The sequence below is a fragment of the Ovis aries genome, chromosome 9 (genome assembly GCF_016772045.2).
Source record: "Ovis aries strain OAR_USU_Benz2616 breed Rambouillet chromosome 9, ARS-UI_Ramb_v3.0, whole genome shotgun sequence".
In the NCBI taxonomy this organism is placed as follows: Eukaryota; Metazoa; Chordata; class Mammalia; order Artiodactyla; family Bovidae; genus Ovis; species Ovis aries.
The window spans coordinates 14,276,029-14,298,989 of NC_056062.1; the positions used below are offsets into that span (position 1 = coordinate 14,276,029).

General features: G+C 55.1%; 1 protein-coding gene across 5 annotated transcripts; it reads right to left on the reverse strand.

The window, feature by feature from the left end:
- Positions 1-5,432: 5,432 nt before the first annotated feature.
- Positions 5,433-22,562, reverse strand: GLI4 (GLI family zinc finger 4). 5 transcript variants are annotated; one of them, XM_060393654.1, is made up of 5 exons: positions 17,321-22,562; positions 11,652-15,928; positions 10,167-10,335; positions 7,343-7,459; positions 5,433-6,613 (listed from the first exon to the last, which is right to left on the reverse strand). In XM_060393654.1, exons 3-5 carry the CDS (start codon positions 10,294-10,296, stop codon positions 5,691-5,693), a joined length of 1,170 nt encoding a protein of 389 aa, XP_060249637.1. In that variant the 5' UTR covers positions 10,297-10,335; positions 11,652-15,928; positions 17,321-22,562; the 3' UTR covers positions 5,433-5,690. The 5 variants fall into 5 exon arrangements, with proteins under 5 accessions (XP_060249637.1, XP_027829226.2, XP_060249638.1 ...); XM_027973425.3 differs by having other exon boundaries at positions 15,822-15,928; positions 17,321-18,021; XM_060393655.1 differs by having other exon boundaries at positions 11,652-22,562.
- Positions 22,563-22,961: the final 399 nt, after the last annotated feature.

The following is a 22,961-nucleotide window of genomic DNA, read 5'->3' on the forward strand; positions in this document are numbered from 1 at the left end:
GCAACGGGCTTCTCGCTGCTGTGGAACCGCGGGGGCTGCGTGACCTGGGAGCTGTGCGTAAAGGCTTTCCCGTGCTGGCTACACGAGATGGCTTCTTGCCAGTGTGGATCCTCTGGTCCGATGTCCACCCGAAAATCCTCCTGCACACACTGGCCGCACTGGTGAGGCTTCTCCCTAACTGGAAGCTTCTGCTGCTCCAGGCCTTGGCCCGTGCGGGGAGGCCTTGGGTCCCACAGGCTGGTGGAGAGCTGGTTTCCGGGCTGGGGCTCCCCACGCCTGCTGGACTTGGAGTGGCTCAAACAGCCGGGCTCGTCGCTCCCAACCTTCCTCTTGTGCAGTCTCCCTGGCGTGTCACAGGCTGGCAGTGAGGCTGGCTTTGCTTCTCATCTCAAGGTCTTGGTTCCTCTCCTCCCCAGGAATCGCCTGGTGTGGGCAGGTCTCTTGTGGCAGCCCTGCCAGCTGGGAACACTGATGGCTTCTGCACAGGCCAGCAGGTCCCTGGCCCCGCCACGGGAGACTTGAGGCGTTTGTCCCCTGGACGCACTGGGATTCTGCCTCTTCCGGGGTTTCTTGCCCTGGAATCTCCTCCTCACTCTGAGCTGAACCCTGAAGGGGAGGCAGCAGATGACAGCAGCCTCTAAACCGGAGCATGCAGAGAACTGGGGAAGGCGTGTCATCTCTTTAATTCAGGGAACAAGGGAATTAAACCCCGTGTCTGGGATGGGGTTATGCAGGGATCAAGGTCAGGGAGAGGAAGTGTGTGAGAAGGGAACAAACTCCCAAAATATTATATTTTTTTCATCTTGTTTCTTTCTTTTTAAAAAATGCTTTTCAACCTTTTATTTTGTATTGGGGTATAGAGAATACACAGAAGAACTGTACAAAAAGGATCTTCACGACCTGGATAATCACGATGGTGCGATCACTCATCTAGAGCGAGACATCCTGGAATGTGAAGTCAAGTGGGTCTTAGAAAGCATCACTATGAACAAAGCTAGTGGAGGTGATGGAACTCCAGTAGAGCTATTTCAAATCCTGAAAGATGATGCTGTGAAAGGGCTGCACTCAATATGCCAGCACATTTGGAAAACTCAGCAGTGGCCACAGGACTGGAAAAGTCAGTTTTCTTTCCAATCCCAAAGAAAGGCAATGCCAAAGAATTCTCAAACTACCCCACAGTTGCACTCATCTCACACGCTAGTAAAGTAATGCTCAAAATTCTCCAAGCCAGGCTTCAGCAATACGTGAACCGTGAACTTCCTGATGTTCAAACTGGTTTTAGAAAAGGCAGAGGAACCAGAGATCAAATTGCCAACATCCACTGGATCATGGAAAGAGCAAGAGAGTTCCAGAAAAACATCTCTTTCTGCTTTATTGACTATGCCAAAGCCTTTGACTGTGTGGATCACAATAAACTGTGGGAAATTCTGAAAGAGATGGGAATACCAGACCACCTAACCTGCCTCTTGAGAAATCTGTATGCAGGCCAGGAAGCAACAGTTAGAACTGGACATGGAACAACAGACTGGTTCCAAATAGGAAAAGGAGTACATTAAGGCTGTATATTGTCACCCTGCTTATTTAACTTCTACGCAGAGTACATCATGAGAAACCCTGGACTGGAAGAAACACAAGCTGGAATCAAGATTGCTGGGAGAAATATCAATAACCTCAGATATGCAGATGACACCAACCTTATGGCAGAAAGTGAAGAGGAACTAAAAAGCCTCTTGATGAAAGTAAAAGAGGAGAGTGAAAAAGTTGGCTTAAAGCTCAACATTCAGAAAATGAAGATCATGGCATCTGGTCCCATTACTTCATGGGAAATAGATGGGGAAACAGTGGAAACAGTGTCAGACTTTATTTTTGGGGGGCTCCAAAATCACTGCAGATGGTGACTGCAGCCATGAAATTGAAAGACGCTTACTCCTTGGAAGAAAAGTTTTGACCAACCTAGAAAGCATATTCAAAAGCAGAGACATTACTTTGCCGACTAAGGTCCATCTAGTCAAGGCTATGGTTTTCCAGTGGTCATGTATGGATGTGAGAGTTGGACTGTGAAGAAGGCTGAGCGCCGAAGAATTGATGCTTTTGTACTGTGGTGTTGGAGAAGACTCTTGAGAGTCCCTTGGACTGCAAGGAGATCCAACCAGTCCATTCTGAAGGAGATCAGCCATGGGATTTCTTTGGAAGGAATGATGCTAAAGCTGAAACTCCAGTACTTTGGCCACCTCATGGGAAGGGTTGACTCACTGGAAAAGACTTTGATGCTGGGAGGGATTGGGGGCAGGAGGAGAAGGGGACGACCGAGGATGAGATGGCTGGATGGCATCACTGACTTGATGGACGCGAGTCTGCGTGAACTCCGGGAGTTGGTGATGGACAGGGAGGCCTGGCGTGCTGCGATTCATGGGGTCACAAAGAGTCAGACACGACTGAGTGACTGAACTGAACTGAACTGATAGCCTATTAACAATGTGATAGTTTCAGGTGGACAGCCAAGTGACTTAGCCATACATATACATGTATTAGCTTTCCCCCAAACTCCCCTCCCATCCGGGCTGCCACATAACATTGAGCAGAATTCCCTGCGCTATTCAGCAGGTCTTTGCTGTTTATCCATTTCAAATATAACAGTGTGTACAAGTCGATCTCCAACTCACTACCTGTCTCCACCCTCTCCCACTCCCCCACCCCCCACTCAGCAATGCTGTTAAAGGAAAAGAAATCTGGGAGCCCTGCTTGATTCCAAATGATTTTTGCTCAAATAAACTTTTCAAATTAAAAATTTAAAAAATCTGTTAAAACCTGTCCTCCTTGAGGACTAGCCTTTAGTTTCCCCTGAGACCCGGAATCTGGCTGATCCTTGGGGCGAGGCAGCAGGGCAGCGGGGAGGGGATTGGGCCGCCCGCTGAATAACAGATGCCGAGGTCAGGACCGTGGCCAAAGGGACACAGCCCGGGGCTCGAGAGGGGAGTACCGTGTCCCTGGGTCCCCTCCTCCGGAAGGCGAGAGCCTGGCCTGGTGCCCTGGGCAGTCGGAGTGGCAGGCGAGGTCACAGCGGGTGATAGCGCTGGCGTCAGCGAGACGAGGACGTCGTGCTGACCCCCGGAGAGGTCTCAGGGAAACACACCCCAGCGGCGCGGATGGGTCGTGCCCGGGGCCGGGGGCTCCCCTCAGGGGCACGGCGGTCCGGACTTCACAAGCTCCGCCCGCACACTCCCAGACGAACTTCTTCCAAAGCGAAACCCGGCCTCCCCTGGGATTGTCAACTCTTTCAGCGCACTCCCGAAAATGAGGTGGGAGAAGCATGATTTGGGAACCTGGCCTGCGGCCGTCTTGACCCTGGGCCCAGCGGGCGGGGGACGCCCTTTTGGCGCACGGACGCAGCTCTGCAGTCAGGGGTCGTGCGGACTGTGGGAGGAAGGCCCGAGGGGGCCGGCCGTGACACCGCGTCCACCGCCAGCCGGGCCGCAGGGCCGAGGGACCCGCAGCGTGGGCCGCCCCGCGCCGCCAGCACTTCCCGGAGCTCTCGGAAACTGGGGGTGGGGGACCCGCGGGGGGCCCTGCCCGGGGCAGCAGTTCGCGGAGAGGAGTCCCCGGGATCCACTGAGCTGAGCCCTAGAGCCTCGGGGCGGTGCACCTACGCTCGGACCGGCGCGCTTCTCTGGAGCTGTCCGAGGTGCTGGGTAGCAACTGCCCGTGGGACCTCGGAGAAGCGGGCGGTGAGGCAGAGACAGCCTGGGAGGGAAAGGGCAAGGAGGCCCGGCGCATAAGGAGAGACTCTGGAAAGCAAGCAAGGGATACCACCCAACTCGTGATTCCAGAAGACTCTGGTGGAGTGGGTGGGAGGCGGAGGCGAGTATTGGGTTGTTGGGGCAGCCCAGGGGAGGAATGGCTCATGCTGGCTTGGTCTGAGGTGAGAACATTACTGTCCGCTGCTGAGGCAAGTCCACGATCCCTGCGACCAGTCGAAGGAACCCAGCACTTAGGAAAGAATCGCAGGGGCGAGGAGATGGCCCCTAGCGTGACCACCACCTTCAAACCCTGAGGGCTCTTCCTCTACTGAGTACAGCCAGGCTATGACAGGTCCAGAGGGCAGGACTGGGAGGGCTGGTGCTGGAGGGCAGACCCTGGCCTCAGCCAAGCAGTCCAGAAGTGCCGGGCCCCCTTCCAGTTGGTGTCTGAGTAGAGTTGGGACCATCGCCCATGCAGAAACACCTGCTTCAAGGGGCTGGGTGAGCCCATAGGCCCCCAAGCCTGGCACACTGTGAACATCACTGGGGGTGCTGGAGCTAAATCCAGATTCCCTGGCCCCACCCTGGATCTACTGAATCTGTCTTCCCTGATGTGGGGTCTGGGAATCTGTTTTTCAGCAAGCACCGACCCCAGCCTTGGAGATGCTCTTTTCTCTGGAGTCTGGGTCCAGCCTAACCCCTCGTCCAGTTCAGACTTATGAGATACTGATGTAGCCCCATATGGACTGATGCTTTGCAACTGACAAAGACAAGCACGTGGACAATAACGGTACTGAAAATGTGGGCAGAGGAACTTGTGGTTCTGTGTGCTCATCCCAGCATCCTGCCACCAGCCACGAGTGTGACTTTGAATCAGGCTGAATGGCAATCTCCGAGCCCATCTCCCAGGGATGGACAGCAAGTGGCCTAAGACCCCAGCAGAACCCTTCTCTGGGATGTTTCCCTTACCCTCTAGTGGGTAAAATAGAAGCGAATGGGTCTGGGGCTCCTTTGAGCTCTGTTCTGCATCCCAGAGAGAGAACACCTATAGGAGGAGGAATGAGGCCAACCCTACAGTGTCAAGTATGATCTTATCCTTGCTAATGATGGTTAATTTTATGTGTCAACTGGACTGAGCCACAGGGTGTCCAGATATATAGTCAAACATTATTCTGGGCGAGATGGTCATCTGAGTCAGCAGACTGAGTAAAGTGCTTGGGCTCCTCACCCTCATGTGCGTGGGTCGCAGCCGATCAGCTGAGACTGAATAGGACAAAAAGGCCAAGTAACAGTGAATTTCGCCTGCCTGACTGTTGACCTGGGGTGTCAGTCTCATTCTGCCTTTGGACTGAAACACTGCATTTTCCTGGGTCCCGGGCCTGCTGGCTTGCAGACTGGAGCTACACCATTGATACTCCTGGGTCTCCAGCAGCCCCCTGCAGGTCTTGGGGCATCTCAGCCTCCGTAACCTCACGAGCGGATTCCTAACCTACCTGTCTCTCCAATTGCCTCTGCTTCTCTGGAGAGCCCTGACTAATATATCTTTTTTTCCTAATTAGAAAACAAATTTGGAGATATTAACTTGTCTAACCTTACAATTAAGTGTAGAGTTGGGCTTTAAATTCCAGTTGATTTTCCTAGCCATCATGGTACACTGCTTCTATTCGTGTAAAAATAAAAACCCCGGTATCCAACTGAAGTCTCCAGGTTTAGGTCCATTGTTGTTATTTACCGACCCACATACACATGCAATCTGCACCACGCCCTGCACAGAGCCCAAGAAGGTGATGAAGTCAGCTCCTGGGCCTCCTCTCCTTTCCATCAAGTACAAAGAATTTATTCGGGACAGGGCATGTGATGCCAGCTGTGCCAACCAGGAGGGTGCGCCGGCAGGAGCCGTTCGCAGGAGTGCTGCCTCGACCCCAGGCTGCTGCTGCGTGTTCCCAGCGCTCGCTACTCCCGGTAGTGGACCCTCTGGTGCTGGATGAGCTGGGAACTCTGGCCAAAGGCCTTGCCGCAGGTGCCACAGGCGAAGGGCTTCTCACCGGTGTGGGTCCGCAGGTGCCGGAAGAAGTGCGAACGGCCGCGGAAGGCCTTGCCACAGTTGGGGCACTCGTAGGGCTTCTCACCCGTGTGGATGCGCTGGTGCTCGATGAGCACCGAGCTCCAGATGAAGGCCTTGCCGCACTGGCTGCAGGCGTACGGCTTCTCGCCCGTGTGCAGCCGCTGGTGCCGCACCAGGTTGGAGCTCTGGCTGAAGGCCTGGCCGCATTCGCCGCACTCGTATGGCTTCTCCCCATTGTGGATGCGCAGGTGCTGCGTGAAGTGCGAGCTGTGGCTGAAGGCGCGGCCACACTGGCCGCACTCGTAGGGCTTTTCGCCCGTGTGGATGCGGTGGTGTTGGATGAAGCCCGACCAGCCGCGGAAGCGCTTGCCGCACTCGTGGCAGGCGTAGGGCTTCTCGCCCGTGTGGATGCGCTGGTGCTTCATCAGGAGCGAGTTGTACTTGAAGCTCTTGCCGCAGGCCTCGCACCTGTGCGGCTTCCCGCCCCGCGGGCCACCCTGCTGGGTCCCGAGGCCAGAGCCCCGGCTCAAGCCGCCCGCCAGCTCGGCCGTGCGCCCCGGGCTACTCTCCGTCTCGGAGGCCCCCTGCGACCCGATCCAGGTGCCTCTCTTCTGGGAACGGGGCCCGGCCCTCGGTGGCTGGCCTGCTGGCTGCTCCAGGCTGGGCTCCTGCCCAAAGCGGTCCCCACCACTGGGTCTGCGGGGAAGGCTCCTCAGCAGGGTCCTTAGCACGCCCTCGGCCTGGTGCACCTCGTCTTCAGGATCGTGCTGGCGGGGAGACGACGGGGCCTGCTCCGACTCCGACTCCGACCCTGAAATGAGAAGCGGGAGAGGTGGAGGGCTCTCAGAGGCCACCCCTCACAGGACCCTGTCCCACCCCAGGTGCCTGCGCCAGGGTGGGAGCGGATGGTCATGCGTGGGTTGCTGGAGGGTGGGGCGGACAGGAGGTTCAGACTCAGAGCCAAACAAAAAAGCCCACATGCTGGCCTGGGACGCCAGCGCCTGCCGCGTCCTCTCCAAGGAGGCGCCTCTCCAGGCCCCTGTGGCCCCTGAGCTGCTTCAGGGAGCCCCGGGGGACACCACAAGGGCTTCTCTGGGGGAGAGGCGGGGTAAGGTGGGGCAGCAGAGAAATGAGGGGCCAAGTGCCTGGACAGGTGAATCCAGTTCCAGGCCTTGGAGAGAAGGGGATGGGGCCAGAACTTGATTCAGGGGGCTAGAGGAGGCGGGGGGAAGTATGCTGGGGTAAGGGGGGCCAGGATGACTCCCAAAGTGCCGGCCTTGGGCGCCAGTGGTGCTGGGGCAGACACTAGCTGGACAGGCCGGGGCTATGGGGGCCTGGGCAGCACTCACAGCCGTGACAGTGGAGGCAACAGGATGGGCATCAGTGGGGACGGGCTGTGGGGGATGGAAGCGCGCTCTGAGCCAGGGACAAGAAGGGCCTGGGGGCCTGGCTTTGTGGTGGGCATAGCCCGGAGCCTGGTGGGTAGCAGCCGCAGGTAACTGTGATGCGGGCAGGGCCCTGGTGCAGCCTGCTCACTCACCTGACCAGCAGGTGTCTCTGCAGATCTGGACCTCTGCCACCTCCTGGAAGTCCAGGTCTGACGGCTCCTGCTCCTGTGTGGGCTGGGAGGGCACCTCAGGGCTGCTGCTGGGGAAGCCTGGGGGTCACAGGGGGCTGGGGCTCATTTCCCCCTCCTCTGGAGGCTCCTGAGAGCCACAAAGGGTTGGAGTGAGTGTTCAGGAGACAGGTGTGTGAGGGGCCCCGAGACACCACGTGGCTGCCCTGCAGTGGGGAAGGCGGAGCGACGGCTGCTCTGGGTTGCTGCCCTCACCCTGTCACTCAACCACCCGAAGTCTGGGGCTGGCCAGGTGCGGCCTGCTAGGTGGACAGCCTGCTCATACGGCCGCATCCTGACATGGCCTCTCACAGAGCTCAGCGCTGTGTCCCCCTACGCTGGGCACCTCCAGGGTAGCTGTGACGGAAGGCTTACAGCTTGGCCTGAAGGCAGGCCACCCTCAACTAGCAACAGGGACAGGCCTGCTTGACCCTGGCTGCAGGCCCCAGGCCTGAGGCGCAAGTGGACAGCGTGCTGCTGTGGCCGGTGCTCCAGAGGGAAGGCAGTGGGTGGTTTTCTGGTTCAAAGTTTTCCACGCAGAACAGCCCAGAAAGTGTGTTGTTAGGCCTGGACACACTTGCAGGAGAGGAGCAGGGGGGTGGGGTTGGCCACCGGTACCTGGAATTCAGTTTCAGGCGCCAGGCCAGGGGTACCTCTGGGAAGACTGCCTCCTGGCTGGGGGCCCCTCCCTCCTCCAGCCTGCAAGCCCCAGGGGTCCAGCCCTCCATCTGCAGTGCACTAGTCCCTGAGGGGCTACGCCAGGCCCGCCACCCAGCCCAGTGCAGTGCGGCTCCACTTTAGTCTCTGGGAGCTGTGAGCGAAGAGGGGCTGAGCCCTGCACCGCACCTGCACCCCCCAACCCAGCACCCCTGCCAGGGACCAGGCCCCGTCCCCTCGGCCCATGCTGCTCCCTGCCCTGCTCGAGCTGATCAGGGCTCCCCTTCTAAGGACACCCTCTGGCCCTGCCTGGCGTCCAGCACTCTGCTCAGCCGCAGGTTCAGAAATGGTCCTTGAGGTGGGTGGAGTCGCTGGGCTCAGGCCTGGCTGTGTCTGAGGGACCCCAGGCCTGCCAGGGTGGATCTCCCGAATGCTCTTTCTGGCCCATCTCACCGACTTGGACACAGGAGTCGGGAGGCTGGGGCTCCAGAAGTCCTGGCCTCACTGGCTGGAGGACCCTGGGCAGGTTCCTGAGATGCTGGGGTCTTTCCTGCAGAGGCCCCTGTGGACCCCTGAAGAGCAAAGCCTCAGCAGCAGAGGAAAGGCTCGAGAGTCTGAGAGGTTCTCTCTGCCCTGGAAAACAGCCTGGACACAGTGGGGAGGGGTGAAGCCCCACTCCTTCCAATCGGGCAACCCTCAGGCATCTCAGTGCACCTGGACATGGCTCAGAGCACCCAAGACCAGCCTCTGGGCCTGTGCTGTCCGTGGCTGGGTGAGATCAGGTCAGGGGCAGCCCTGCTCTGCAGGGGCTTGGGGACCAGCCTTCTTATCCTCAGGACAGCCCCTCCCGAGTCCTGTGTCCTGCTGGTCTGCCTCCCTGGGGAGGAGCTGTGGCGTACTGGGCCCGCAGGGGCGTTGAGGGCAAGCGCTTCAGTCAGGCTGTGGGGTCTGGATTCTGCTGGTCTCCACTGGCTCAGGTCTGGGCTTCCAGGTCCCCATCACAGATGTGGCGACAGGAGGTCCTACTCGCCAGGCTGGTGTGAGGGTGACATGAGGAGCTGGAGGTGAAGTGCAGGCCCCCAGGGGCAGCGTGGGGGCCCTGAAACTGCTGTGTGCCCAGGGGGGCGGGTCTGGGCTCCTTGAGGGCAGCGCCCAGCTCCATACCCACCGCACATGCCCCAGCCTGGCCTGTCACAGGGCACGCTAGGAGCTCCTACTCGTCCTCAACTGACCCGTTATCTCTGGCTGTGTGTGAGCTCAGGCCGCCCCTGTGACCTCTGTGGGCCTCACTGTCCTCGTGTGTTTGGTACCCATCCCCGGCTTCCTCTGTCCCCACACAGAGCCCTCAGCACACAGCTGGCACCCAGCATAGCTGCTGCTCAGCCCATCTCAGCTGCCATAACATCACTTGCTATAACGCCAGGACCTGCCAAGAGTGAGAACCCTGGGCCCAGAGTGGGCCCTGGGCACAGTGCCAGCTCTTCAGGCAGCGGCACAGGCTTACACCTGCCCTGAGAGCAATGGGACACATCTGGGCTCCCATCCAGCTGTCACCAGCATCTGTGTCCCCCACTGTGAGAGGAGTGAGGCCAAGCCTCCTGTGGAACGTGGGGCATGGAAGGAAGCCCCGGACTCTGATAACTGAGTGTGAGCAGGGCCCAGGGGCACCACACGCCACAGGGCTGCGACGTCCTCCCCAAACAGCTGTTGGCTATTTCCACACCTGGACACCCCCAGATCCTGCTGGGGCCTGCAGCAAGGTTGGTGGCTCCATCCGCACAGGGTTCCCCACCCAAACCAGCTTGCCCAGATCTCCAGACACTATTTTCCTGGCATGGGAGCAAAGGCTGGGAGAGAGACAAGGTGACTTGCTTCTGTCACACAGGCCTGGCCATCAGGGCTGCTTTTTTTGCAGCCCCGATTCCCTAAAGAAACACAGTCCGGGGGCCTGTCCCCTAGGGAGCTACTGCTCACACAGCTCAGCCCAAAGCTCAGCCACCACTGCCCGAGTCCCAACTCAGGTACCAGGGTGAAGGAGCCCCAGTGCCCAGCAAGCTGCCTGCCCACAGTGATAGTGCAGGGAGGCAAGTACCATGTTGATGACCGTGGAGGTGGAGGTGAAGTTGGGCTTCATGGTGATGGGCTCCAGGTGTCCCGGGTGACTCGAAACTGACCAGGGACAGGACATGAGGGGGCTCCTGACCGTCCCCCAGGGCCGCCATCTTCCCCCAAGGCCCGCTGAAGGAGTGCACACTGGGGACCTGGGAAAATGAAAACCATGGCAGGATGAGGGGGTCAGAGGGGTGTGCTGGGGGTGGGGGTGGCAATCAGCCACAGGCGGAGCCTCCCTCCCTGGGTAAGGAATTCCAAGAGGCAACCTGTGGGGCCCAGAGTGTTGGAACTGTTCGTTCCACCAGGCGCACAGCACCAGCACACCTACAAGAACAGAATGTTCTCCCAACCCAAGGCCTTGCCCACCGGGAGAAGCAGGCTGTTCTTCCAGAAAAACCTCCTGTCACAGCTAGGGGCCCCTGGCTCTGGGGAAGACAAAAACTGAACCCTGCCTGCTGGAGCATGAACATTCCAGGTTAACTCTCAAGGAAACTCTTCCAGAGAGGAAAACCCTCCACAGAGCCCTCAGAGGCTGCAGACCTGGCCCCAGCACACTCCGGTGCTCTCAGTCTCCTCTGGGTCAAAAACACCCTCCTTTAATCTGGTTTGCAACAACAGCTTCGACCAAGGGGAGAGCTTTTCTTTCACACTTTAATGAAGTAGGTCTTATTTGGGGGTGAAAAAGGGGCAGGACAAAGTCCAAAGTTAACGTACATCCGGCAATGGTGCAGACAGTACCTGCTTCAAGGAAGCAGGGAGGCAGCCGCCACAGGGGTCCTCGGGGTCAGCCCCCACCAGACCTCAGCCCCTAATGATGGCAAGGGTCACCGGCAGCTAGGTAAACTGCCACAGGGTGGGGCTGCAGTCCTGAACCTGGGTGCAGGTTCTCACTCCCGCTAAGACCCATCTTAAATCACTTAGTTAATATCCGGGGGGCAAACGCACCGCCACCTCTACCCTGGCTGTCTGAGGGGAGGTGGCAGTCACACATGGACGCAAACCCTCCACCTCCACGCTGCTGTGACAGGCTGAAGGCGGAGGGGACACAAAGGGCACTGGCCCGGGCGCGAACCCTGTCTACTCCCTCTTCCCCAGCTTGGAGCCTGTGCCCCGCGGGAAAGGGCCCGAACTCCGGGGGCCTGGCAGCAGAGAGCAGGCAGCCCGGGCTGCGTTCAGCCACCGACCTCGGGCCAGAGGCAGCTCTGAGCCTCTTTCCAGTCTGCAGAGTGGGGTCGCCACAGCTCCCGTCCCTGGGGTTCCGGGAGCGTGCGAAGGCGCCCCGTAAACGGGCACCCGCGACTGTTCGGGGACAGTGTGCCCGCTGCAGCCCCCACCCGCGCCCCCAGCCCCGGTCGAGGCCAAGGCGGCGGCGGCTGCAGGGGCCGGGCTCGGCCCGCGGGGACGACGCGCGAGCGGGGCTGGGCGCCCCGGCAGCCTCCATCACCACTGCCCGGTACCCACTCACCTTCCGAGCGGGAGGTAGCCGCCCGGGCGCCGGCCGGAAGTGCACCCGCGTTCCGCCCCGCCCGGCCGCGCGCACTTCCGGGACGTTCTGGGTGCTGGGAGGACCACTGCCTCGGTGACCTCGCGGGGCGGTGGGCGGGGCGCCGCGCGGGGCGGGGAGTTCCTTAACCCGTGCGGCGCCGGCTGGAGGCCAGTGGACCTGCCCCACAAGGATCTGTGGCCTTTGATCACAGGAGCCCGCAGCCTGTCGAGGTCAGTCGCCCCAGGTTCGTCTGCTGAGCTCTCGGTCCCCGGTTGCACATGCGTCCAGAGCAGCGCGCGCCTGGCAGGGATAGCTCACACATATTCTACAAGCACATTTCTTATAGCCACTGGAGTGCTCCCGTCCGCAAGAAGAAAAGTTCCACCCAAAGCATCCTCGGGGGAATCTCTTTCCATAGCATGGACGGCCATCATTTGCTAGGGAACTTGCTGAAGTCAGTCCTCCTCTCTTTTTGGGCTGTCTCAAATGCCCCCTAAACTACCCTGCCATTGAAGTGTGTTCCCAAACTTTAGGTCCTAAGAAGTGTTACAGATTTCCCCACAACCTTTTCATGGAATTCTTCCTGAATTTCCTGATGTTCACGAAATCTCTTTCTCAGCCCAGATCTTACAACCAGAAAGAGAAGTGGACTCACTCTCTCTTGTTGGGAAAAGCAACAGCTGGAGGAGGATTCCATGAACCTATCCACCAGGGATGGACGTCCAGCAGAATTACTTCCCCATGGCTACCTCTGAGTCTGGGCAGGTAGAGAACAGAAGACAGCAAGAGAGGAGCCACAGCCCCAGGCCTGAGGATCTCATCAGGGAGGAGGAGACATCTGGTCCCAGGTGGCTGCCACAGCAGCAGAGAAACCGGATAACCAGGGACATGTGAAGGACCAAGTGTGTGGGGAGGGGCCTTCCTTGTTGGGTGGTGAGACCAGGATGAGAATTGAGAAAGAGGCTGAAGCACACTTGGAGCTGGAGAAAAGGTGCCTGAGCAGCTGATTCCTGCCCCAGACTTGAGGTGAGTCCCAGCCCTGTAGGTTCTGGAAGGTTATCCCCTGCCTTCCTCTGCCTGACCTGGTACCAGGTCCTGAGTCACAAGCTGGGGTACAGTGTGGAACAGGACAGGTCCCTGCCTCCAAAACAAGCTGGACAGTGGTCTTAAAGTCAATTTGGAGCCTGGATTTCATTCTTCTTGTACCAGGAGCCAGCAAACTGTCGTGAGCAGGGAGTGAAGAGTGCATTTAAGATCGGTTCAGGGCAGTGGGGAGGCAGGAGAGAAGGGAGAGATGGGCAAGGTGCAGAGGAGGCTGGGGGAGGGCGTGTGGGGGACCGAACTGACCAAACCTGCTGCTGGTTGGGGTGTGGGTGTGAGGACACCTTGGGGTTCTGGCTGGAGTGAGGCTTTTTAGTACCTGGTTTGCTACAAATCCAAAGAGGATTTTAGCTTTGATAAAATAAAGGCAAAAATTGAAAAAAAAAAAAGCTTGCTCAGCCTTTGTTCTACAGCAGCTGCTCCCAAGGCAGCTAAGAGTGGGTGCCCCAAGCTCCTTCCTTTGGATCCAGGCTCGACAGTAAGGTGCCAGGGCTGCTAACCGTGTCTGGGGGCATCATCTTAATTTGTCTTGTGCACCCTGAATGAGATGTGTTCTAACGAGGTAACTGCCTCTTTGCTTTCCGCTGTTTCAGCTTTGGAAGGTGTCACAGGACCATGCTGCTCTGGAGCGCGGGGTACCCCACCCTGGTTGGCAACAGGATTGCGAGGAAACAAATGACTGTTTTTTAGGGTGTGTGTGCTATGATGAAATTACGGGGCTGGACCACACCCTGCCCGGCTTCCACCCACTTCAGGAAGCAGAGGCCACCAAATGCCAAGCCCTGCCGGCTGGGGATCGACTCTTGTTTCTCCCCATGTGCATGTCCAGATGACATGCTGTTTTCTTGGCTTTGCACAAGCTAATGACTGAAATCATACTGCGTGTTCTCCTGTCTTTGCACAGTGCTGTGTCTGAGACCCGCAGACGCTGATGCACGTTTACCCGCTTCCGTGGAAATACTGCCGTAGGTGTCTCTTTAGCCCATGTTCCAGAGTTCCTCTATGACGTGTCAGCAAGTGATGTTTCTGGGTCAGCAGGTGAGCACATCTTCAACTTGCCAGAAAATGCCATTTTTGTTGTTAAAATGGATGACAGCTTTAGAAAGTTGCATTTTGTTATTGGCATATCAAATTCAACAGACTTTTTTTGTTGTGGTAAAAAAGTATATAGTGTTTATTATTTTAACCAACTGTAAATAATTCAGTGGCATTAAATATTCCCAGTGCTGGGTATGTGTCACCACTACCTAACAGAAACTGTACCTGTCAAACCCTCAATGTCCTCCTCCAACCTGGCAACTGCTACTCCATTTCCTATGCATTAGCCCGTTCCAGGGCAGTTCATTTATATGAATACACAAAGTGAAATGGAACTCATAAGTGGAATCATACAGTGTTTGTCCTCTGTGCCTGGCTCCTACACTAAGCATAATGCTTCTGGATCTCACCCACGTCGTAGTGGGTGGTGGTGCTCAGCTCTTTCCATGGATGGATAGTATTTTGTTGTGTGAATGGGCCACAGCTTCTTATCCACTCCTCTGCTCAGTGAATTATGGTTTCCTCCGGATATATGCCCAGGAGTGGGATTGCTGGATCATATGGTATCTCTAATTTTAATTTTTTAAGGAACCTCCATACTGTCCTCCACAGTGGCTGCACCAGTTTCCATTCCCACCAACAATGTAGGCGGATTCTCTTTTCTTCACATCCTCTCCAGCATTTATTATTTGCACTTTCTGATGATGGCCATTCTGACCCAGTGTGAGGTGATACCTCACTGTAGTTTTAATTTGCATTTCCCTAATAATTAGTGATGTTGAGCATCTTTTCATATATTTGTGGGCCATCTGTATGTCTTCTTTGGAGAAATGTCTATTTAGATCTGCCATTTTTTGATTGGGTTGTTTTTTTGATACTGAGCTACATGAGCTGTCGGTATATTTTGGACATTGATTCCTTGTCAATTGAATCATTTGCAAATACTTTCTCCTATTCTGTAGCTTGTCTTTTTGTTTCATGGTTTCCTTTCCTTGTGCAAGAACTTTTGTTTGATTAGGTCCCATTTGTTTATTTTTGTTTTTATTTTTATTACTCTAGGAGGTGGATCCAAAAAGATATTGTTGCAAGTTTATGTCAAAAAGTGTTCTGCCTGTTTTCCTCTATGGAGTTTATACTATCTGGTCTTACATTTAAGTGTTTTATCCACTTTGAGTTTATTTTTGTGTACGGTGTTAGAGAATGTTCTAATTTCACTGATTTCCATGTGGCAGTCCAGTTTTCCCAGCACTGCTTACTGAAGAGACTGTCTTTCCTTCATTGTACAGTCTTCCTCCTTTGTCGTAGATTTACTGACCACAGATGCATGGGTTCCGGCAAGCGGTATTTTCATCAAATAACTTTCATTATGGTTTTTTCTTGGACTCAGGTTACTTAGCAGGTTTTCTTTTTCTGGAATTTGAGTTTCATTTGAAGAGCAATAGCCAATAAAACCATCAAAACAGATTGCTATCTGAAGGGTGTGGGGTTCAGTGCTTGGAGGCGATGTGGTGTCATAATAGTTAACTCAGAAGAAATGAGAAATGAGACCATCAGTTTGCACCAAACACTGGGCGGCAGAAGAGCCGGTGGCTGATTGTAGACGGGCTGCGTGACTGTTTTCTTGTGGCTCTCTTGTTTTCCTGGGAGAGGCACTGAATGCTGTCTGCTTGCACGGCTACCTCTCATGCCTGTGGGCCAATGTCCCCCCACTAAGGACACTAACACGTGACCAGAGCTGACAGTGGCTAAACTGGGGGTCAGCGTGGCACTGAGGTCACACACAGGCAGTGACCAGGCTGAGCACTGTCAGTGCCCCAATGTCACCTCTGGGGACTGGAGGCACAAGGAGGTGAGGACCAGCCAAGGCCCCACATCTCCAAGGCACGAGGGTGCGTTGGCAACCCTGGCCTGAGAGACCATGCTCTTTGTATCCGCCTCTTCTCTGGAAATCAAAGACATTAGATTAGAGTGTTTCTTCTCTTCTAACAAACTGGCGAGATTAAAACTCACCTGCTGTCTGTGAGCTGCTGGAGCACTTCTGGGGCACAACTCGGAGGAAGGTATTTGCCAGCATGATCTCCATCCATCAGTCCATTTCTGGCAACCCATCGTTGGCCCTAAATGTGGAAAAGATATGTACCACATTGTTTATAGTGACCTAAACTAGAAACAGCCTACATGTTAGGAAATGGTTAAGTCGGCTTTTTATTTAACAGATCATTAGGTAGCCACAAAAAATGCTTCCCATTGGTAATAACATGGGAGACATACTAACACAGAGAGTGATAATTTTTCTACAGTACATGTGATGTATTTCTATCTATGGTATTAATATGTGTTATACAACAATATTTTATATATAACAATATACTCATCATGGGATATTATAAACCATAATAAATAAAAAACAAACCAAACTGAAGCGGATGCAGACACCCCCAGAACATGTCACATATCCTTTCATCTAGAATCAGCCAAATCCGGCCCACCACCTGCTTTGGTAAAATAAAGCTTTATTGGCACAGAGCCGTGCTTGTTTGTTTCTGTGCTCTGACTGCTGTTGCCTGTCATGGCTAAGCTGAGTTGTGACGGAGATCTTATGGCTACAAAGCCAAGAGCAGTTATTATCCGTCCCTTAACAGAAGGTTTGCCAGCCTGCGTTGTCACTCACTCAGTGTCTGGGTATTGTTGTTATTGCTTCTTTGCTCACCTTTTGAGAGCAAACTGCAGACACTGTGACCTTGTTCTGTGGCCCTGAAGACCACAGCGGACATCTTTCATGACAAGGACATTGAGATGGCTGCAGACCATCAAACCAGGGAGCTTGGACGTTGATGTCCCCCCTCCCCCACTGGTGGACAGTCTAGACCCAAGGTTTGCCAAATGTCCCAGTAGCATCCTTTACAGCAATCTTGCCCACCGGGATCCCAGGTGCGTTTTCCCTAAGCCAGCCTCCCGGCACCTGTTTGAACAATTCTGCCTCATCACATCTCCAGTTCTGGGACTGTGTGAGCAGGATCACAGTGCCAGGTTATGCCTGGTCACACCTGGGGCCAGGCTGCTGGTACAGGAGGAGGGCCCACTGAGCTGTGGAATGGAGGTGCCTGGTGCAGGTAGAGCTGTTGTAATGCTGTAGCTTTTAGAAAGAACAAGAGTCTTAACCTGGAGAGATGTTTGCACTGGGAGCATTCTCTCCTGTCTTCTGATGGAGCAGGCCCCAAGACCAGGGTCATTATTAGTTTTCTGGGTCCAAACAGCTGAAAATGTAGGTGTCAACGTTTTACTGATAAAAAGCCGTATTACTTCCTGGATGACAGGCCCCCTCATCCCTCTGGTCCCTCCTCCCTCTTACACTGTGCCGAAATTCTTGGGCAAGCCACTCCCCCAGCCAGGAGAGTGCGGAGGCCCAGCCAGGCCACTCCTGGAGGGAAGCCAAGGGCAGGCACGCACATGGATGTGCAGGACGTGGGACAGAATCTGGGATCCAGGCTTGGAGAAGTGGAACTCACCTGAACGGAGAGCTGGCCTTCTGTCTTGTGTACCATCAACATCCTGGGGCCGACATGGCCAGGGCAGGAAGCGCCCATGGTGGCAGCATTTAGTGTCCTGAGTGGTGAGCCAGGCTGCTCAGCTGGGATGGTGGTTGAGCTGGGAGGACACACAGGGAATCCAGTTCCTGGGGATGGGGGCCAAGTTCAAGGACTGGTGCTCCAGCAGAGGAGGGAAGGCACAGGACAAAGCACATCACTGCCGGCACAGCCAGCCCAGGTGGGGGGACAGTGGGGTTCCCAGTGCTCACTGCAGAAGCACTGCTGTCCAGCCCAGGGACACAGGCCTCCTGCCAGGCTGCACGGAGATGGACTTGGGACACAGTGGGCAAAGGGTCTGCAGACCAGTCTTCAAAGGAGCCGTGGGAGGGCTGAGGCCAGCATGGGTGCTACAGGCGAGGCAGCAGTGGGAAGTGCTGCGCTGTGCTCAGGTCCCAAACCTGCCCTCTGGACAGCAGTTTGCATGCTTGTTGTCATGATGTCTCAACCTGGAGATTCTCTGTATGGCTTGGGTGTTTGCTGACCTGGTTCGGGTGGGTCTCCTGGTGAAGGCAGGACCCCACCAGCCTGCTCAGACTCCAGAGGAAGAGGACCCCCAGGCAGGCCTGCCAGGATGTTCTTGTGGGCACAAAGTTCCGAGTCTGGTGGGTGGCTTCCCCACACTCAATGCTTCTTCCATGGGTGATGTTTCCGATGGCAAATGAGACATGAGCTGTAGGCAAAGGTCTTTCCACACTCCTTACATCCGTACGGCTTCTCTCCAGTGTGGGTTTTCTGGTTTCAGGAGATTGGAACTGCAGTTAAAGGCTTTGCTGCACTCACTACATTTAAAGAGCTTTTCTCTGGGGTGAATCCTCTGGTGCTTGGTCACGTCAGAGCTGTGCCTGAATGTCTTCCTGTTCTGGGCACACTGGAAGGGCTTCTCTCCAATGTGGACTCTCTGGTGACGAACAGGATCTGCTTAAAGATGCGCCCACATTCTCTGCATTCGTAGGGCTTCCTCCTCTGGAAGGGAGTGAACATGGGAACTCCTTCAAAGTCATCTTTAAACGAAGCATCTAAGGCCTCAAACATGTGCTTCTCATTCTCAGGACTGAGGCGGGCTTCCTTCCTGTGCTTTTGGGCCAAAGTGGGTTTGGCTGTTCTTTCCCAGATGCCTTCTCTTCTTTGGCAGTGTCCTTCTGCACGTGAACTTCTGCCTCTGGGGTCTGGGTCTTATTTTTCTTGCCTGTGGGCTTCTTCATCCTTGTTTTCAGGGTAGAGGAAGGCCCCCTGGAAGCCGGCAAGGATCAAGGAGAATGGCCAAGGGCAAAATCCTCCAGCCTACAAATTCCCTTGTAAATTCACTTCTTCAGAAAGGACTTTATTTTTCCAAGCTTTGAACTGAAGTTCTGGAACAGAATAGCGCCAGCAACCCTTCTGGGGCTGGAGAGAAACAAGACCACGAACTAGCAGATTAAGTGAATGTCTGGGAGGAACTGAGTTACAGAGTGACAGATGGGCAGGGAAAGGGGCAGCAGAGGCATGCGGACATGGCCCCCTTCCTTTCTTGCTGGTGTGTGCCACCCGGACATCTCATAAGTTTCAGGCTGGACATGACCAAAGAACTGATTTCCCAGAACACCCCCACCCCAATCTTACTCTTCCCAGTTTTCCTCATCTGGGTAAATGTCATCATTTACTCAGTTGCTCACCAGGAATTTTTTTTTTTTTAATGTATTTCTTTGGCTCTGCCAGGTCTTAGTTGTGGCATGCAGGATCTAGTTCCCTAAACAGGGATTGAACCCGGGCCCCCTGCATTGGGAGGGTGGCATTGTAGCCACCGGACCACCAGGGAAATCCCTAACCAAAGAATTCTTATTCCTCTGCCAGGGGCGGCATCTCCACACCTGGATCCTCATGTGCACCATGGACCAATAACTGCTGTGTGGCCCCCAATTGTGGAGTTTCCCTGCCCTTTATTTGCTCCTTCTCCACTTCTTGCATTTGGGACCAGACTATGTGCTTCTAGAGCTACAGGCCATGAGAGCCACGTGTGACCCTGACAGAAGGTATCGCCCATCAGTTCAGTTCAGTCGCTCAGTTGTGTCTGACTGTAGCTCAATGAACCGCAGCACACCAGGCCTCCCTGTCCATCACCAACTCCCGGAGTCTACCCAAACCCATGTCCATTGAGTTGGTGATGCCATCCAACCATCTCATCCTCTGTTGTCCCTTTCTCCTCCTTCCCTCAATCTTTCCCAGCATCAGGGTCTTTTCAAATGAGTCAGCTCTTCGCATGAGGTGGCCAAAGTATTGGAGTTTCAGTCCTTCCAATGAACACCCAGGACTGATCTCCTTTAGGATGGACTGGTTGGACCTCCTTGCAGTCCAAGGGACTCTCCAGAGTCTTCTCCAACACCACAGTTCAAAAGCATCAATTCTTCGGCACTCAGCGTTCTTTATAGTCCAACTCTCACATCTATACATGAGCACTGGAAAAACCATAGTCTTGACTAGACGGACCTTTGTTGACAAAGTAATGTCTCTGCTTTTAATATGCTCTCTAGGTTGGTCATAACTTTCCTTCCAAGGAGTAAGCGTCTTTTAATTTCATGGCTGCAATTACCATCTGCAGTGATTTTGGAGCCCCCAAAATAAAGTCAGCTACTGTTTCCCCATCTATTTGCCATGAAGTGATGGGACCAGATGCCATGAACTTAGTTTTCTGAATGTTGAGCTTTAAGCCAACTTTTTCACTCTCCTCTTTCACTTTCATCAAGAGGCTTTTTAATTCCTCTTCACTTTCTGCCATAAGGGTGGTGTCATCTGCATATCTGAGGTTGATATTTCTCCTGGCAATCTTGATTCCAGCTTGTGCTTCCTCTAACTGCCCATCACCTGGATGAGCCTTGCTCCCACCCTCACCCTGGCCCTCCTGAGTCCTCTGCTAGGTGGCATCCTCCACCCAGCAGCCAGTGAACTCCGTCACATCCCTGTCAAATCCCCCGTGGTTCCCCTCACACTGCTGCCCTGCCCCTTCCCAAGCACCTTGAGATTCACCACACATTCCCAGCCCTTCTTGCCTCAGCACCTGACTGCCCACAAACAGGTCCTGAGAACTAGTGCTGGCCTCTCACTCACTCAGAGCTCTGCTCTGAGGGTTCTTCTCAGAGAAGCCTCCCTGACCTCATGCCCTGTTTCCTCACCAGGCTTTCATTCTTCCTGTGGCCTTAACTGGAGCTGACTGTCCACTGAGGGCCAAACCCAGGCTCTTGAGTGCATTATCTAAAAGATTTGGCAGTCTCTGTCCCTAATCCCATCTAAACCCTAACCCTAACCCTAACATTCTAATATCACCACAAAATTCAAACAGGAATCAGTCAGTCCCAGTGACAGGTCAGGCCCAGGTACCTGTAGAAGAATTACCAGCATGACTCATGTTTCATTGGTTAAGAAGCTTCACCTATTTCTTTTCTGTATTATTTCTGAGCTTCCTTAACCTCTCTTCCCTCAGTGCTAACAAATGGACTTCTAGGATAAAGCTTGACAAACTTCAGGCTCTTTAACTGCAGGCAAAAGAAATCTTCACAAGATAGGAGAAAGCACTTTCCCAAGAAAGCAGATCCTGTTCTGAGTCCTCGAGTCACCCTTGCGAGACCTCCCATGGCCTGTGCGGTCACCTGATCTCCCAGGAGGTCCATATTCTACCAGGCTGTCTCACCCCAAAATGTGGTGCTCTAGATGGTAACATTTCAAGTGAAGTATGTTTTGAGGGATAAATCCTTTGCATTTCCTTTAAGTCAAAGCGGATACTAAGTCTTCATCCACTCTCCCATGCACAGAGGCAACACATAAAATGACTGGACAGTTTTCCCATCTTGATGAAAATATTTACATACACTTGACTCAGATTCAGGCCAGTGTTACTCTCGGAAGGCTCTCTTGGAGGTAGCTTCTGGGAGGAGGCTGTTCTTAGCATTAGGTGGGAGCCAGAACTGAGGATGGCAGAAGGTCATCTAGGCTGAGGGAAGCATACAAATATGGGGGCATCTCTGCTGGGGAGGCAGGTAGAACTAGGGTGGAGGATCAGAGCCCCAGTCAGCCAGGCTGCAGTTTGAGCTGAGGTCTAGTTTTAGTAGGAAACAGGTGAAAACCAAGACCAACAGCAAAGTGCCATCAACCCTCTAGCCCACGGCTCTCCAGGGCAGATGTAAACTCATCTTGGCTCTATGCGGACCCACTCAATGGAGAGGAGTGGTCCTTGGACCCACTGAGCCTGACGTCTGCTGGCTGGGCTCCAAGGACCCTGTGGCTTGTCACTGATGTGCAGTCTCCTGATGAGCTGAGGGCAAGGATCCTTCTTTTTCATCCCGGAATCCCTCGGTACTTGGCCGGAGACTGCACATAATGCTGCTCCCCAAACATCATCATCATCATGTCTGCCTAACTCAAGCAGGTGCTGAATGGCAGAGACTGGATATATTCACTTCTCTAAGCCCTGTGCATACCCAGCAATAAAATAATTGTTAGAAGTGGAACCGATCTGAGGTCACTGTTTTGGTCTTCTCATTTCACAGATCTGTAGGCCTGGTAACTGCTACAGCCACGCAGGAAACGCAATCTACCGTGCCAGAGCAGACCACAGCCCTGAGCTAAAGCTACGTGCTCTGTCACTTCAGGGTAGCTCCTTCACTCTCTGGGCCAGGCCGCTTGTAACATGAAACTTTGGGTATCTAGCTGCAGCAGGACTCCCTTGGTAACCTCACTCGCCCTCAGAAGCCGGGGTCTCAGTGAGAGATGGGATTATTAGTGGGTTTGAGATCCAAGGGCAAACAGGCACCCAAGCAGTCTATAGGTCCTGGGCCTGTCAAAGGGCCCGCAGCGGTGTCGAAGCCGAGAAGAGGGGCCCTGACAGCCTCGCCAGCCGCGGGTGCAGGGCCGAGGTCTCCTTCACCTCGATTCGCACGGCGCTGGTCCTCGCGCACTTCGCCCTTGTCCCTGCGAAACCAGGGAGCCGAGAGAGCGGTGGCCGATGCCCTGGGTGGGGGCTCCACACGACGCCAGAGGGACCCAGTGAGTTCCCGCATGGAGATCCGGGCGGGTGCGCTCCTCGCAGGGTCCCTGGACCGGAAGGGACGCGTCCTCGTCAAGGGCAGCCACACCCCAAGCTGCCAGCGATGAGCACCGGGGTATCTTCTCAGTCCAGCAGCCGCGTCTCTGCGCCGGCCGGAAGGGCCCGCCGCTGGCCCCGCCCCTTCCAGCGCCGTTCTAGGAAGCGAAGTCGCGGGCCTCTCGGTGGTGCGCCCTGCAGGGCTCCGCCCCCGCAATCGTTTTCAGCTTATTTCAGCTGATCCCCCCTCGCCCACCCTCGGTACCCGCAGGAAGAGCCTGCTCCCAGGCAGGCGTTACCGGCGCCGTTCTAGGCGGCGAGGCCCCGGCCTCTCGGTGGTGCGCCACGGGTGACTCGGCCCTCGATCGAGCCCCTCCCACTCACTCGGGTCGCAGCACACGCCCCCCTTACCCCGGCCGCCCACCCAGTCTCGCCCCACTGACCTGCGCACTCCCTCCCTTCCTTTCCTGCCCCCATCACTCACCCCAGCCCTCCTCGCTCCCCTCTGCA

Bases quoted from the DNA above. Each gene is read 5' to 3' on its own strand.
- GLI4 (XM_027973425.3), bottom strand. From the start codon at position 15,920: ATGGGTTGCCAGAAATGGACTGATGGATGGAGATCATGCTGGCAAATA. The intron at 10,336-15,821 runs GTGAGTTTTAAT...TCATTTTCCCAG, and splicing joins CAGCAGCTCACAGACAGCAG to GTCCCCAGTGTGCACTCCTT. The intron at 6,614-7,342 runs GTGAGTGAGCAG...TTCTCATTTCAG, and splicing joins CAGAGACACCTGCTGGTCAG to GGTCGGAGTCGGAGTCGGAG.